We start from the raw sequence: 17,911 nt of genomic DNA, 5'->3' as shown, positions 1-17,911 counted from the left end.
TAAAATAGGAAAAGTAACTATACTACATTTATTCCTAATGTTATCTTGCTAAAAAGCTCTCACTTTGTACAGACGCCCATATTACAGTACTTAGAGGAAAACCATTTTTCTCTATTGGACCTTAATTAAAGAAAGATAATAATGTAGATAGTTAAACTTTTTCAGATTAGAGTAGTAAAATATGTAGCTTGTAAAATACATTAAGGTCATCGTCAAAAAATTAATTATTAAAATTTATTACAACCTCTAATTTATTATATAATAACGTAAATGAGCTGTAAAAATGTTATATTATACATAATTAAACAGTACAATCTAATAAATATCTCAACCTTGAATAAATTAGATTTTACAAAAAATGAATTTATTTCAACATTTATCTTCTCAGTTATAGTTATTTATAATTTAAATATTATTCATGCTGATTAGGAAATAATTATTAGGGTGTTCGAGAAAGGGCACTAACTTTCAAGATGATCTATACTCAAACATAGGGGTTTGATGAACAAAATTTTTCTTTTAAATTATATAAATTTTTATTTATTCAGTAAAATACTCCACTCATTGCACAATGAAGAATAATGACTAACAGAAAACTTAATTAAAAAAAAAAAAACAATTTTAATAAAAAATAATACTCTGGAAATATTTTTCTTAAGACATATTTAAGAAAATGCACCAATGTTGAATTGTGCATTACTATTATTAATAATCAATATAGTTGTATACAAAAATGATGATTTTTACAAGTTTCTTCATAAAAATAAATCTCAGAAATAGATATATTAAGCTTAAAACAATGTTATAAATTATGATACATCTGTACATTTTTACAAGTAGCTATATTATAAAGTATAATAATTTAATACACCATAAATAAAAACAAAATATACAAAAAATAATAATAAACAAAAATAAGAAAAAAATATTTGCAGCAGTCAAATTATAATAATTTTTAATGAAACTCTCTCCCTCTCTCTCTTTATTTATATATATGTATTATCTGAACCTCTATGATGGGATATATAAATCCCAAAATATAATATGCAATATGTAAATTATATAATTTTATGTATATATAAATATCATACATTTTACATTTATATTTAAGTTAATTATTACAATATTATTTATAATGGCACAGAGTTAACAAATATACTTGTTTTTGAAAAAACAACAGTAAATTTTTCTTAATTATATTTTCACCATGTTCTTAACTTACTAATATACACTCAATAATTTCTTATCATTAAATTCCATATTTTAATTTAAGGGGTGTACTTTTAGGAACTAATTTCTAACTGAATAATACTAGTTATGAAAATTTAGAAATCGTTAACTTTAGAGTGTATATTAGAAAGGCAGAAATATAGATAAAATTTAACAGTCTCAAGTCTGAACACGACTATAAATAAAAACAAAATTTGAACTTAAAATTATTGATAAATTAACAAAATTGATCCTTTAAAATTAGTCAGAAGAAAAAAATTTAGGAACATAATCTTAATTTTAATATAATTACTTTTATTAATAATTATTGAATGTTTAAATTTAAAGATAATGAAAATTGTTTTTCTAACAAACATATTTTACAAATTATTCCTGTGTATTTAGATGATAAGATGTGGTAATGGTGAAACATTTAAATTAATACTAGTATATAAAATGTATGTATACATTTAATTAAAGATTATAAATAGATCTTTAAAATTGTAATTTATATAAAAGAAAATTAAATTGTTAAATTGAGTAAATCATTGACTAACAAACTTTAATTGCTACTTTGTTAAAAAGATACATCACCTACATCACAGTTTATAAGAATTTTTATTGAACTACATTATTTGAAAGAAAAGACACATGGCTGAAATAAAAACCAATAGGCATACATAAATTTAAAGAATAAAAGGCAGTGTAGTAAAAGTGGAAAATAATTACACACTAATATACAAAGTCCATAATAAAATCAAATTGTGGATGTTGAGCATAAAAAAATGTTGAGATCTGATGACGCCATAACAATACAATGACATAAAATTATGTACAACAACAATTACAATAGGTAATTAAAAGTTAAACACTATACAAAAATATCAACAGATGTTTAAACAATAATTTCTCTGATAATACGTCTTGTCCGTGAGTTAGGCGTCGAATATCCAGATTCAAGGCTTTCATCATAAGGCATAGATAAATGATGTTGGGGGGGTTTCATGTGTTCTTCATTGTCTATCAGTTGTTCTAAATAAGGATCTGGAAGACCACTAACATCGCCATATGGTGATTCTATAATTTAATTTACCAAAATTAGCTATATTATTGGTTTTTTTAAATATTATTAGTATATTATAATATTTACCAAGATGTGGATCTCTTCTACGGGTCTTATCTACAGGTTGTAGATGTCCACTGTGTATATAATCTTGTCTTGATGGAATATGACTATGAGTACTGTAATCTGGGCTTGCAGATGTGAGTTGTGGGTAATGAGCATAGTCATCCATATTTCCATAACCTCCATGAGTTAATGGATCATAGCCACCTAAATTAATTAGTTATTTATTATTGAATGAAATAAAAATTTTGATTTAATTTATTTTTACCATAGTGATTCATACGGTCAGGTATTTGTAAATGATCATCTCTAGATATATGAGTTCCTCCTGTACTACCATTTCCACCCATTTTAAGTTGCCATAAAGAATCTTGTGAGTTAACTGAACCTCCATTATTTGAATTTGAGTAACTATTTTCTACATATCCAACATTAACCCCTAAGAATAAAAATTAATATTACAAATGTTAAGAAATAAAGAAAAAAAAATTTTAACTGATTTTATAATAAAATATACACAAAACAAGATTTTAGATAAAAGTTTGTTGAATGATTTAAATAAAAATAGAAAACAGATTTTTAACAAAACATTAAATTTTTTCTCATAGTGATCAATAAAAATAAATAATTAATATTAAGAAATTTTAACATAGCTGAAATTTATATTATTTAATCAAATCTTACATTCACCATTTTGACGTAATCCATTGCTAGTATGATATGTGTTATAATCATTTTGAGATCCATAAACAGCATTTTTTGTAACATCATGAACTAAATCTACAGATTGTTGTAAAGCCTTATTTTCAAGGCCTGGTTCAGTATAAGGTGGGGGTCCATGTATAATACTAGGATGAACACTGTAAAAAATCAAAACATAAAATTAATATATCAGAAAATAAAATATATATCTGTAATATTTCAATACATTTCTCAAACTTTTTGCAAAAATAAAAAAGGCAAAACTTTTAAAACCTAAATTGCTTTAAATAATATTTTAAAATGTAAAGATTTGTTCTCTAACACAGCGAAATTATTTCAAAGTATTTAATAAATTAAGTTTCAAGAATAAAAATATGAAATAAGACACACCTAAATTATTACACTCTAATTACAAAAATAATAATACTTACCAATTTACAATAACGCCAAGGTAGCGTGTGAAAATAGAAAGGATTATGTAAAACACAAAAATACAAAATGACTAACACATTTTATAATAGAACCCAGAAAAATACTATAAATAAAATATAATTACCCAACAAAAAATTTCCCAATAAATAGTAATTTCTTAAATTATTAAAAACAAATGATTTATATAAAAATTCGCATTTTAAAAAGATAAAAAAATCAACTATTCATAATTTGTTAACTTATCAAATTGTAAAAAGCATTAAATAATTAATTTTTTTAAACATCTAATTGATAAAAGTTAAAAAATACACAAGTACAAACAAATCAAATAATTTAAAAAAAATTACAAATTATTTCTAACATAATTTTTCTGTTTTTTTATTTAAAATTACAAAGGTTATGTTATTATTTTTAAAATAATAGAACTATAAAACTTACGTTGAGGAATCCATTTCATAATCTTTGCTGGTACTTTTCTTTGCAGTATTATTACGTTTGCAACGACAAAATACAAATAAAAGTGTTATGAATAGAATGAAAACAACACATGATACAATCAATGCAATCAACGTTGATGTAGCAATAGCTTGTTGTTCTTTAACAAAGTTTGCACCAACTAAAATTTTGAAAAATTTGTAAATAAAAGCAACTGTAATATAAAATTTTTGATGTACAACATTTGGTTTATTCACTTACTTTCTGCTTCTGTATAATCGCCACAAGTGTTTTGACTGGACCGTAAACACAATCTTACTCTAATGCGAACATCATCAATTGGTTTATCAATGGGGTCGTCTTCATCTTCACTAGTGGTTATTAAGTTTATGTCATCATTATCTAATGATCGAGCTCCAGTACTTTGGCGACGAGATATTAATGATATGATAGTTGCCTCACGGTGTGTAGAAGTACTACCACTAACTGCTAAAGGCAAAGTTTCGATTAAATGCCAATCTTCTCGAGAACTAGAACTACCAATTATAGCTTCAACAACCCCAACCTAAAATCAAATAAAATAGACATTTGAATTTTAAAACTAGGTACAAATCTCTAAAAGTGGCTTTTTTATTTTTATATATCAAGTAGTATTAAAACAAAATTTCTCAAATATTTGATATTTAGTTAAATATTTGATCATCAATTTAAATTAAAGTTTCAATTTATATTAGATAACTTAAATGAGTTCTTCCAAAAAAAAAAAAAAAAAAGTTAAATATTTTTTACATATTATCTATTATTAAGTGAAATATAGACTATTACCCAACAGTTATTTTAATAAAAAAAACAATTAAAAATCATAATATCATCATTAGAAGTATGTTTTTAAGGTTTTATTTAATTCATAAATAATTAAAAAAAAAAAATACCAATTGTAAGCATGTAGCTCCAATGTTTATAGTTAAAGCATGCGATTCAGGATCAAAAGTTACACGTTGAGGTGCTGGAATACGATCAACTTTTGTCATAACAATTGTTTCTTGTGAATATTCACTATGTCCTTTATTATTGTAAGCTTTAACCTGAAAAATGTAAAAGAAGGCCATAAGTAAAATTATTAATTTTTTATAAAATAAGATTTCAAGTTATCCCAAAAAATTTATATGAAATGCTAATATATTTAGAATTATTTACCTTGAACAAATAATTTTGATGTTGATCCAAGTCTGTGATGTTACAAGGGTTTTTAGTTTGACAGTCAAATTCCTGCCATCTCTCAGGTTGATTTGATTTTTTAGCGGTATAGCAATCATTTTCAACCTCGTTATCATCCATGACAACTTTTTTGTAACTCACATAGTGTTTAGTACTAACTACTCCTCCATTAAATCCACTATTCCATTGTAAAACTACACTATGATGACCAACTTCTAGAGCAGTTACATTTTCTGGATGATCTGGAGGACCTTTAGGTTGAAGTCTAATTGTTGGTCGTACACTTCCTAGTGTGTTAGCAACACGACAGTGATAGTCACCATAGTCAGTTTCTCTAAGATTAGATATTTGCAGTACACTGGTATAAATATCTCCACCACTTTCGTTTATTGTAGTATTTATCTCATAGTGACCATCACTACCAGCCAATAATGGCGATGAGTGAGTATTGTAACTCCATTGAAATTCAGGTCTGGGATATGCTTGAACTCTGCACACTACTTCAGCTGTTTCATATAAATCACTGGCTACTTTGCTGAACTGATGTAATACGATTGGTTCATCTGTAAAAAATAGAGATTAACAACATAATATTAATATTTAATATTAAGTATAAAATAAATAATGCTTTAATCAAAAGTTTAAATAACTCACGTTCGATTCTCAAGAGCATACTAGACTCAACTTTCTTGACATCATTTTCAAAGGAACAAGAGTACACACCGCGGTCTGATGGAACTAGTTGGTTACCACGGGGTCTATCCCTACCATGGAATTTAAGCGTACTATGAACAGTTGTCACTCCATTTTGATTTTCAGTTTCATCCGTGCTTACATCAAACCATTCGTGTGAAACTTCTTTGCCATCTTTATACCACGTTACCGAAGGTTTTGGTTTACCCTGAACAGCGCAGATAGCTGAGAATCCTATATCAGAAGCGCGTCTAGTAACATGAGGTTGTAATTTAGTAACAAATTTTGGCGCGTGATGGACCGTTAATTGGACTGAAGCTGCCTCTCCTGTTCCCATTTCATTAGACGCCTGGCATTTGTAACGGCCTTCACTTCCAAGATGAACAGATTGAATTGTATACTTTTGTCCGTTGGCTAAAATCGTAGTACTAGTTGATGGATTGGCGGAGTCAAACTCTCTCCACCACTTATATTGAGGCGTTGGCCAACCAGGAGGTGACGCTGAGCATGTTAGTGTTACTCCTGTACCTTCAGTCGCAACAGGTCTATCTGGTGTAATTCTGGACATGCCTGGTTTATGACGAACCAGCAAGGTTACAGATGCGTTTCCAATGCGGTTGACTCTTTGGCGTGTTAAAGATGAAGGATAAAGAATATTGACTGCTCTACAAGTATAAACACCTCCAGCATCAGCGGTTATTTTAGGTAAGCGAAGAACTTCTCCAGATTGACGAAAATCAGGACGTCCTTCTCGAATCCATTCCACAGAAACTGGGGGAGGATTAGCAGAAACATTACACTGAATTGTTATACTTTCACCCTCTTCAGCTTCGCGTTGCCTTGCCATGCCGGGTCCGGTTTCTACAGTCACTTGAGGAGGGTATTGTACGTCAAGCACAAGTTCAGCTTCACGAGTTTGTCCAAGACCATTGTCAGCCATACAAGTATATGTACCAGCATCTTGAGGGGTTACTTTTTGTATAACATGAGTAAATGAGGTGGCTATAAAACGATCATCACGCATCCATCTAACATTATTAACTCGAGGTTTGGCGTCTACATTACATTGCAGTGTAATAGAATCGTCTCTTTCGACACGGAGAGGGTTTTCGGGGCCTATTTGTACACGTGGATAATCTGTAAAAGTAAATATAACTCAGTAAAACTCCATAAACTTGAAAACTTAAACGCAAGGAAGTACAAAATGTAAAAATAAAATGTTATCACAAAGTATGTGTTTATAATGTACATTGAAAAATGTAAGTATATTTATTTTGGTACAATATACGGTTGGGTTTAGTACACCAATTAGGATTGCACCAGAACTGCTAATGCGCTAGCAGCAATAAGCGGATATATGGTTTATTCTGTTTAGTACAGACGGTGTATAAATCTCTAGGGTTTCCTCTTTTAAAAAGGATTCGTGATACTTTGTCACGATAGTTTATAAACAGCCGTCTATCAATCTGTATAATTGCTATATGTCCTATGAAGCTGAGTCATTGAAATCGATATACAAATCTATTCTCAGCGATAAATAAAGCTATGAGTTTAACATTTTACTTAAACATTTCAATTTCAATTATTTTTAGTAACTATAAAACATAATGCATTAATTGTACTTACAATTTACGCTTAAAGTGGTTCGCGTTTCCAATTTTATACCTTCTGCCATAGCTCTATTCCATACCACGCACCTGAAAACTGCACCGTCATCTTCGCGACTAGGTGTCACCTGAATCACTGCAGACGTCACAGTTTCCTTATTGCTATTGCCAATTCGAGTAACCGATTCAATTGGGTCTTGAACACCTTCTCGGTACCATCTAATGACGGGGTCGGGACTACCGCCCGTACTGGTACAGGACAGTTCTAGTGGACGTCCTTCGGTAGCTACTGGATTAGGTCCAGGCGAAATACGTGGAGGACTAGGAGGTGTAAGTACTGTAATTTGAAAACTTTGGGAATGGATTTCACGGCCTGTACCAGCTGCTTTCAGTCTACATTCAAATTTTCCGTTATCCCTTTCATAAGTTGAATTTGAAATTAACAGATCATAAATTCCCAATTCTGGACGGAAATCAAGCCTGAAAAGATAATTAATTGTTTTTACTTAGTTTGCAAAAAAATATAAAGAATTTAACGTATAAAAATAACCAAGAAAAAAAATCATGTAAACATTTTATACATTGTAAGAGCCGCCTACGAAACAAACAAAAAAATAAAGTCAGAAATTAATTTTTATTTATAAAAACATTATTTCATTATTTATTAATTCATTAGAATTGTAAATGAAATAATGTAATAAATTACTAATAAAATACTGTAAATTTAAGACGGACGTACAAAAATATAATCGCAAAACATAATTCAAGAACCTAATTATAAATAAAAAAATTTGCTGGGTCGTTTGTTTGATGGTTCATATAAACATTTTGCAAGAACTGTATCAAAGACACTTACTTATAGTTGCCCTCTAATGGTGTGGCTTTAATAGCTACGTTATCTTGGTTATGTTTATTTGTCCTCAACCAATAATATTGAGTATCTTGTACTGTAGACGGCAGCTGTCCGTTAAATCGACACTTTAACGCAATGTCTTCACCTTCTCTCGTGTCTGTCATTCCTTCCTGGCCTAAACATGACCATCCTGAAAAAACAATATCGTTAGTTTCACTCGTTGTTTTATGAGAACTCCGCATGAAAATGTTTACAAGTTAAATATCATTTGTAATTCTACAACACAATGTAAAGTAATTACAAAACGTCATTAGTTAACCACCCGGGATCCTCCACTGGGTTAAAATGGGTTGGTTAAAGAAAGTCCAACAATGCATTTGCATGAAAGTGTAGTTCTTAAATTATTCAACCACTTAAAACTACGGGGGGCGCTACTCCGCCTACATACAGCCAGAAATCTTCGGATCTTTATTTTCTAACAGTAAGCACATTAAATGGTAATCAAGAAAAGTTACTATTGTTTTCATGATCAACATGTGCGCACAATTGAAGTTTGACAAGTTTTACTGTAACCAATAAATCTAATGTTTAACAGATGGTGTCAGTTCAATAGCTAACAATGAAAAATAATCAAGATCAATCCCAATGAACAGTTTTATGACATAAAATTCAGAAATAAAAAACCTCCGAGTAATCCACAATTATTAGTGTTGTCGTTTTTTTTCTTAAAAAACTATTTATAAATACGCAGTAAAGAAAAACGATAAAATCAATGAATTGAACCATATTGGAAAATGTATTTTTAAATTACGCTTATAATTTAAACTCGGATGACATTTTGTTGACCATCTTAGGACATTTTCAAGTAATACACTTTGTAACCACTGTACGCATTCGTCCAAGCGAATGTTGCCTAGCAGTCAACAATAGACGTACACATTTTACCATACCTAACGACTGCGAAGACAATACACATCACTATGCTCTTGCATGTGTATACGTTATTTTCCGAGTGTTCGAGAATATATAGTCGATTTTTAAGCTCATTGTTATTCATAATAACGAAGGTAACCAAATCAGATACGGTGGGTCAAAACCGCCGCTGTTGTACAACGTGTGAATGTGTCTATGATGGAATCGTTTTTCCTCTAACGCTGTTTGACTATTCACAGGACCGGCACTGAGAGCCATTACAAATTCGTCATCACGAATGCACAAGGTGACGGCGACACATTCTTCTCATTCGCAGCATCGTCCGTCGTTTTAAGTGAAGTACTGAGCGACAACGGATATGTGTACCAAGAGACTAAGTATTTTACATAAAAGGGTTACCGCGGTTACATTGTGGCGGAGAGGAACGATGTCATGCGGTTGCCCGTACTGAGTGTGAACATTACACTATGGCCGTTGAAATGAAATATTATGGTTTGTTAGGGTTATACGCGAAGGGGTGTTAGGGGAAGTACAAGACCACTCGGCATTTCTTTGTAACGATCATACACTATATGTTTTGTAGTATTTGTTTTCGATCCGACATAGTCCGGGAGAGAAATCATTGGGGTCTCCTTATCGTACACACACATTTGCCGTAGTACGCGTAGTTCAGTGCACCGAATATTTATCGGCTGAATCGTGTTAGAATAAAAAAAAAAACATGAACATTAAACGATTTGATTTAAATTAAAAACGCACATACATAACGATTTATTTTTAATCGTTTTAGGACTATCAAAAACGAATACCAATTAATATTTTAGTCGATATGTTGGGGTGGTAACGACGACCTTTTGTGTCGATAGCCCGCAATTTATTATACACTGGAGAGATAAAAGCGAACTACATCTAAGTACTATTACCTAGATTTGATTTTTGATTAGACCTGCATCCTCTTCTTTATATAAAAACCGATTTCCAAGGTCATCATGATTAATCAGTGCCGATGGCCTGAGGGTCAGCCTAACGGCGAGGAGATACAAGAGGTGGGCAGGTGCGACGCAACATCTGCCCGAGCAGTTATAACGGCGGCCAGTAGGTTTCACGCCCTTCGCCCTCAAGGCGGCAGCGGCTCTATCGATAACGATGTATCCCGGCACCTGTTGCCTAGACTCATCACAACATGGCATTGTTCTTTTATTTCATTTTTTAACAACCCTTATTCTAGCGGCATAATGAAATGACTTCAACGAAGTAGTGTACTGAGTACACGCCTTCTCTACTCCAGTCAGGCGGTAGGTAGGTGTATAATTTTTGTTATGAATTCGAACCAAATCAAATGCTAAGAACCAACTTAATTGTGTAATAACAGCAGTTGAAGTTTGTCGAAACGTTATTTTATCAACAGAAAATGATTAAAACGACTAAATATTATACTCTACTATGGTCGACTATACACACCTATTTTATTTTTCTTAGCCACATAACGTTTGAATAACATAATGTACGCGGCAGTAGGGTAAAGGTACTGGTTAATGTGTATTTGTAATTAATTTTCCACTAAATTAAAAACAAATAATATCGTTATTACCAGATATTGAATGTATTTAAGAATAACGTACATAAAAAAAATACCATAGAAGTATAAATAATAGTTAAAATTATTATTCATTTTACTAATTAAGTGAAGTATTTGTATCAAATCTTAAAATTCATAATAATGAAAATTATGTAGTTTTCCAACAGTCTATATAATGAATTTGTATAATATAGTGAAATATTTAAACACTACTGCAATCAACACTTAACCATTAGTATTCATGTAAAACTCGACCTTTGCAATACCCTCATTATTATGTTTTATTTATATTTGTTTTTCAAAATGAATCGAGATTAGGTCTTTGTTCAGGTCCCTATCGGAGTCATAGAAGAATCTTATTATTGTGTCTAAGGGTTGGTCGGTGGATATTTATGACGAGAAATGTGAGTACAAAAGAAAATTAATTACTTAAAACAACCCTTCAACTCTTGCGAAGGGTAAAAAAGAATTTTTAAAGTCATTCCACGCTTAGTAATTACAAATAATTTATTGAACGACTAGCAAACCCCAGAAGAATGCTTTGTCGTTGTAAAACAAAACCATATGGGGTATAGGCTGATATTGTGTGTTATGTTTGTTCACTTGGCAGATGTGTTTGAATTTGCGTATACACATTTTTGATGGGTCATTCACAAAAAACGACATTTGATATTATAGTCAAGTAATAATGATATTTTAGATGGTTTAGTATATTTATAAGAATAACTTAACTGATGCGATAATACAGTTTTTAATAAAAACAAAAATTAAATTATCAATTTGAAATTAAAAATATACGAAAATATATTAAAACATAGTTTAAAAATATATTATGATAATGTGTGGAGATTGATGATGAATCACAATTTCAAAGAACCCAATCGCTCATCAATCAAACATTGTTCAAGGGAAAACAAAACACGTTATTTTCACCCCTCGTGTACATAAAGGCAGTGAAAATAAAATTAAAAATAAAATGCAACTATTAAATAGCTACTGGCAAACAATAATAATTAACGACGACGATTATCATGATGAGTATGATGGTTGTGACGATATACGTTATCTTTTCACGTTTTATTAACATCTGCTTTAACCGACGGCCTTCAATTTTTATGGTCTGTTGGTCACATAGTCTGAATTAGGCGATATAGTTTCATCATAGATGAATATCGCCTAGAGTTCAAATATTTTAGAATAATAAATTGTTATTGTAAGGTTACGGCAGCCGCCTTCAAGGAAGCGTCAAATACATATTTAAACAGCAAGAGTAATTAATCGTCTCATACAAAATACTACTTTAAAAAACTATAGATTTTTTATTTTTTATTCTGTATTAGACACGAAAGTAAAAATACAACTTTTTACTAAGTGACTCCTGAAGACGACGTAAAACTTTTCTACATACATTTATAATAGCGGTGAAAAATAATGTTGTCATTACCAAGCGTAAAAAGTAAATTTTCTGATAAATTATTTACACAGTAATATCGACACAACGCAATACATACAACCAAATGGCGAATGTACCAACGCGAGACATTTGATGGAGTCGCAAGACGGGAAAATATATAAACACTTAATGCACATTGATTCTTTTTCTTTTTGGAGTGTGTTTAGAGAAGATAAGAAATAGATATTGTTTATTAGTTTAGTGCATAGAGTTTTTTTTTTAAATTGTTGATAAAAGTTGGATTTTCAATAAATGAATTTGAACTTTTCAGCGAGATACTATTGATTTTGCATTGAATGAACATTTGGTAGATAGAACTTACTTTTTGTGGTAAAACTACGTTTACTAGTAGAAACTAAAATGATTTGACTAAAAAAATGTCGGTAAAATATTTATAAGATTAAATTTAGCAACAATTCTTGTTCAATAGCATCAGTAATATATTCTTTATTACATACCGTTTGGGGTTTATTGGGAAAGTCGGGGAAATATGATCAGCTAGTTCGATAAGAATTTGTCAGTTACGATCCATGAATCCAAATGATACCTTTACCGCCAACTATCTATCTATATGCTTTGTCTTGATGAAAAACAAAGTTGAGCATCACTTCGGTCAATTTATTTTGTATCTACCACACATACGAGCCGAGAATAAAATATTATTGTATATAAACTTGGGGTAGCGAGTGCTATTTTCCCCGGGAAGTTTACGGTTTATCTTTATTTCTTTCCTGTCATATTTTCTTTTTACGTGGAATTCACGCATCCGTTAGGTCGACGTGATGACTCTACGGTAACGAATTACTGAGCTCCAGCCTTGCACTTTATTATAATTTTTAGGCTTAAAACATAATTGACAAAAGAAAATACAAGAAGGGTTTCAAGGTTTAAAATGACCCATAATACTATGACCGCCATAAATAACGAGCGTAAACTTTTCTGACCGCCTTCTATAGGTTTTAATCAAAACTAATAATTTATGCACTGCATCCACAAATTGTAGTGTAGGCGGTTTCGGAAAGTTGTTATTAATCAAACGTCCGCTAAAATCCCATTCGACGAACGATGTCATCAGACGTTTTTTTTTTCAAAATAATCACCTGTCAATATGCAGTACACAGCACCATTATTTTAACGTCAAAGTACATTAATAATTTGTTAACTATCGTTTACGAGGGAAATTAACACAAACACAATTATGATATCGAATCAGCTAGGCGTTAATAATGCACACATGGTAATAAATGTTCAAACGTACGAGATCCAATGACATTTCAGTTAGACTAAACTACAAATAAAATTGCTTTATTCGAATCAAGTTACGAGGATGTTTGTAGAATACTTCATAATGTATAATTTTGTCTAGATAATATTTTGACAAATTGGATCTTTACTGAAATCTATAATTTAGTTTTCTATGCGTTTACACAGAAAATGATTAGTGTCGTTGAATTTATCATTAAGTTTATTATGAAATGAATTTCCGAGAACTAAAAATGATCAAAGCATACATATTTTTGTAACCTTATGTAAATAATAATAATATGAGGAGGAATCATAATAAAACGACGTGTATTAAATCATTATTTTTAGTAAAAGGTATTTTTATAAACTATACGGTATTTCTAGTAAAACTTAAAATTAACCTGAAAATAAATATTTTATTATATTCTATTTGATCCCCAACTATTATTTTCAAGTATATAAAAATGTATTTCGTTTAAAAACTACTACCAAACTTATAATCACGATATCAATTATGAATGTTATAACTATAAATAGGTATCGCGCTTGACATATTAAATGAGTTTTTTAATGTTATACTGAGCTTATGCAAAAGAAAATATATAAGCGACTTGTAAAACAGGTCACGTAAATCTGGATGCGATATACGAAATAGTATTTTATACATATAAATACTGCATAATAATAACAACTCATATTACAATATTAATATTATTAGCATATTTTCGTTGCTCTGGATAAACCGGTTGACTCCCAAAACAACTCGATCGTAACCCCACACCACTGTGTTCTATCCGCGTCGAAGAAATGCAGCATCGTGTACGCCATGTTGAAAAAAAAGCCGCTTCTTGTTCAAATACATTTATATTTGTATATATTTACACTTTTACATACCCGCGATACCGGTCGCACAACATTTTTTTTTTCCAATACAATTATATTTACCTGTAAAAAAAATAAAAGATTATTAGACAAGTGGAATAGTAAAACGCACGTCACATCAATTCCAAGAATTAGAGGGGGTTGTTAAGTGTCATGGATATCGCATTTCTTTAAGCGTATAACATACAAAGCACGTAATCCCTTTAAAATCGCGTGCCGTTTTTTCTTCGGCAAATAAATCATAACACTCCGACTGTTGGTGTTACGATACGTACAAAAGTAATGACAAGTAGCAAATAGGGGACGATTCCAAGACAAAAAAAAACAAACAATATACAAGGGATTGCGTGATGTCGTGTAGATTATTTTGACGATTTCGCTTTAACTGGCAGCCAAGTGGTTGTGTTCGGTACATTACACGCGACACAAACACGTCGTCTTTTAAATACCGATAAAATTAATTTTTTTAGTAAACGGTCGTTTCAGAGACCCTTAAAATTTTCGATTTCCACACGGCGGTTTATAACAGTGTATTTTTCTTGCAGTTGTCCGCATTATTCGGGACAGAAGGTCATCACTTTACCACGCGATATAATTTATCGTTTTTCTTATTAGTGAGAAAGTTACACGTACGAGTTTTAATTGCAGTAATAACTCACTGGAAATTTATCCGCATATTGAATTCATACAACGTAAAAAAAAATGCCTAGCCGAAAACGCGCCTCATTTTTATTTAAATACGGCCGTTTATCGATATAGATTTTTATTTTAATTGTTCGAAGAGGGTGTTATGAATAGGTTGAATTACAATAGAAGTTAATCATTCGATTCGAATTAACCCACAATACTTTTTTGGCCGGGGATGGCAACTATGATCAGATATACAGGAGGATTGCAGGACTGAACCTTAAAAAATGACATACTGTGGTCGCGGTGTTTCGTTACGCGATAGGAAAAACACTCGAAAATCAGTTAAAGGCACAGAAGGGGTGCGGATAATCCGCGAGCAGATGGACGCGAGTACTATACGGCGCAAAGGGCGCAGCACGCACTTCCCACGCCGACACGCATCAGAGCGCGCGGCCATCTAATGACGAGCACTTGTATAAAATTGAGCAAGTGCACGGGGTGCAATCGTGCATTTATTATAATGGTATGATGGATGTGTCCACGGGGACATTTACCCCCAACCGCACATGTTACGCGGCGGCCGTCTTCGAGTAATTATTTCTAGTGCAACAGATTCGAAAACGTACTCATTCTCACGGCGTTTCATTGCCCAGTATCGGTTCGCACGATAGCAATTATTATTAAAAACTAACACGCTACCGAGTATATAGTTTGGCGAGGTTAAAATCCCAAAGACCGGATTTCATAATATGGACATGAAAATGTTGCCGGTTTGTACACGGCAAGTAGTCGTTTATGGTAATCACACTGCTCCGCGGCAGTCCGCCGCGTGCGCCGTCCGCTGTTCGAAGAAGCGGCCGCAGCGCAGCACACTGTCCAGCAACAATGGGCTGCTGTCCCTTTACGCGATTGATATTCGACAACGTCTCTATTAGATTATCCGCGAAAACTCGCCCTAATCCACTTAGACGAGCGTTCCACCCTCCTACACTTTTTTCCGCGGGGATTTGGTGTTTCCCGCAGATTTTCATTATTTATCCTCTCCGTCGGAGGCGCTTTTGTATTTCGTTGTGTGTGCGATGTGGTTATTTGTGTTCAAACGCAAAGTGCCATCTGCGTATTGTTGCTGAAGAGCTTCTACTTTTCAAACAGTTGAGACTTGAGATATTGCCGTTTCTCGTTGTTCTGACAACTTGCTCTTACCCCTTCTTCCTTACTTTTATTTATTTGCTGACAGCGACGCTGACGAATTACTACAAAAGGAGAGGGGATCCCACTCCCCAAAGACCAAAATATTTAGCTTTAAACGAAATTTACAAAAACACGTCTCGTGAATTAGGTAATTTCTGATTTCGCAGTGAAAATAAGCCATTTTGTGTAACGTAGTTTAAAAATACCTTTAGGAAAATAAGTGGTGAAACGACACGATAAAATGATCCGTAAGGTGTTTTTTCAAGAGAGGCGTTTTTAACCAGGACAAAAATTCTAAAAACTACAAAATACAGGAGAATATTTTTTACGTGTCACGGTGTTTAGTTGGTTAAAAATCAAATCTAAGGTTTGTTTACCTATTCGAAACACATTTGGTGTGTGATAAGTGCGGTTAAACACAAATAAAAACTTGGCGATGTCACCACATAACAATTTGTCTAGCTTAAGTGTTGACACTAGCGACAGTAGTGTTCCAGCAGACCCTCGCCGGCTACACTCCTTTAAGTACATGTAATGATTCATTGTTTTTTCTGCCCTCATTAGTTTTCAGAAAACTTTCACTGGGTCATTGGAGTAATAACTCGAAGTAAAATTAATTACAATAGTAGAAGACATTATAATTGTCCATGGTGTAGACATATAAGTGAACGTAATGCCGACAGTTGATGCCTAAAAACACTTAGATGTCGGGATTCTCTATATTGTATTTTTCTATTAGTCCAATATTGGCGTGGGTTTGATATACGTAGGAGATATGCAAGGCACGTACTGTTATCTCGCACAAGAGACAAGTGAAATTGATGTCCACTTAACAACTCGTGTATTTGAAAGTTTAAGGTAAAAGACAAAACACACTTCTCGTTACGTTATGCGTACAGACTATCGATGAATTAAATTCATTTTATTAGCGTGAAATTTAATTTTTACGTTATAACTTTATATAACAACATTCTTCCCAAGACATTTAATAATTGGAGACCGAAGAAAAAGTATTCATTTTCTCCAAGTGGGAAATTTAAACTTGCAGAAAAAGTCGTTTATTCTATTGAGATCGTTTTATTGTATTATGTTACTGTTATTACTAAAAGTTGAAAACAAACAAAATTATCTTTGTATTATACATTTAAAGAATATCTTCCAAAACTAAGATAGAAGAAAACTTTTTACAACAGTTTCAATTTTTATTTGGCCGATAACAAAGTTTTGGCGAAATATTTACAATTTTAACAGTACAATATAATTAATTAGAAATAATACATTGTATAATTAAAAAAAATATTTTTTTAACGAGAAACGAAAAGGGAGAAAATACTCGTAAGTGAATACAACATGAATTTTATATATTTTCATCACTCAAGTAGTTTATACGTCAATTATTTTTTAAACAAATTCTTGTAAACACAAAATACATGTTTTCTCAAGGGGACTAAATATTTGCAAGACGCGTTTTTTGTTTTTTCGATTGAGTGTAAATCACAAAAATTTAGCAAATAATTTATTTTGATGTCTTATTAATAAAATATTTTATAACGCTTTCATTCATAGGTGGAAATAGAATCAAAATTTTTTAAATAAATTACGTTTATATATAATGATATTAATTGTCAAATATTTGAGCCCAACACGTTTTTACCAGTTAATACATTACTGATTTCCAATAAATTAAAAAAGTAAAAGTTCAAAACAATTGAATTTTGTACAG

General features: G+C 31.5%; 1 protein-coding gene across 3 annotated transcripts in view; it reads right to left on the bottom strand.

Moving 5' to 3' along the window:
- Positions 1–768: 768 nt before the first annotated feature.
- Positions 769–17,911, bottom strand: part of LOC126895460 (hemicentin-2) — a 45,052-nt gene continuing 27,909 nt past the window's right edge. The window contains exons 2-12 of one of the 3 annotated variants that reach the window (XM_050667322.1): positions 8,279–8,465; positions 7,442–7,902; positions 5,777–6,952; positions 5,102–5,685; positions 4,837–4,989; positions 4,166–4,469; positions 3,908–4,085; positions 3,020–3,195; positions 2,604–2,774; positions 2,360–2,542; positions 769–2,286 (exon numbers count right to left, since the gene is read on the bottom strand). In XM_050667322.1, the coding sequence (XP_050523279.1) occupies positions 2,105–2,286; positions 2,360–2,542; positions 2,604–2,774; positions 3,020–3,195; positions 3,908–4,085; positions 4,166–4,469; positions 4,837–4,989; positions 5,102–5,685; positions 5,777–6,952; positions 7,442–7,902; positions 8,279–8,465 (3,755 nt within the window). In that variant the 3' untranslated portion in view covers positions 769–2,104. The remainder of the gene's footprint in view (positions 2,287–2,359; positions 2,543–2,603; positions 2,775–3,019; positions 3,196–3,907; positions 4,086–4,165; positions 4,470–4,836; positions 4,990–5,101; positions 5,686–5,776; positions 6,953–7,441; positions 7,903–8,278; positions 8,466–17,911) is intronic. The other 2 variants (XM_050667323.1, XM_050667324.1) reach the window with 2 other exon arrangements.

The sequence above is a fragment of the Daktulosphaira vitifoliae genome, unplaced genomic scaffold, assembly GCF_025091365.1.
Source record: "Daktulosphaira vitifoliae isolate Bord-2020 unplaced genomic scaffold, ASM2509136v1 Scaffold_1, whole genome shotgun sequence".
Taxonomy (NCBI): domain Eukaryota; kingdom Metazoa; phylum Arthropoda; class Insecta; order Hemiptera; family Phylloxeridae; genus Daktulosphaira; species Daktulosphaira vitifoliae.
The sequence above is the reverse complement of the archived record's forward strand: the minus strand, read 5'-3'. Positions and strand labels throughout refer to the sequence as shown.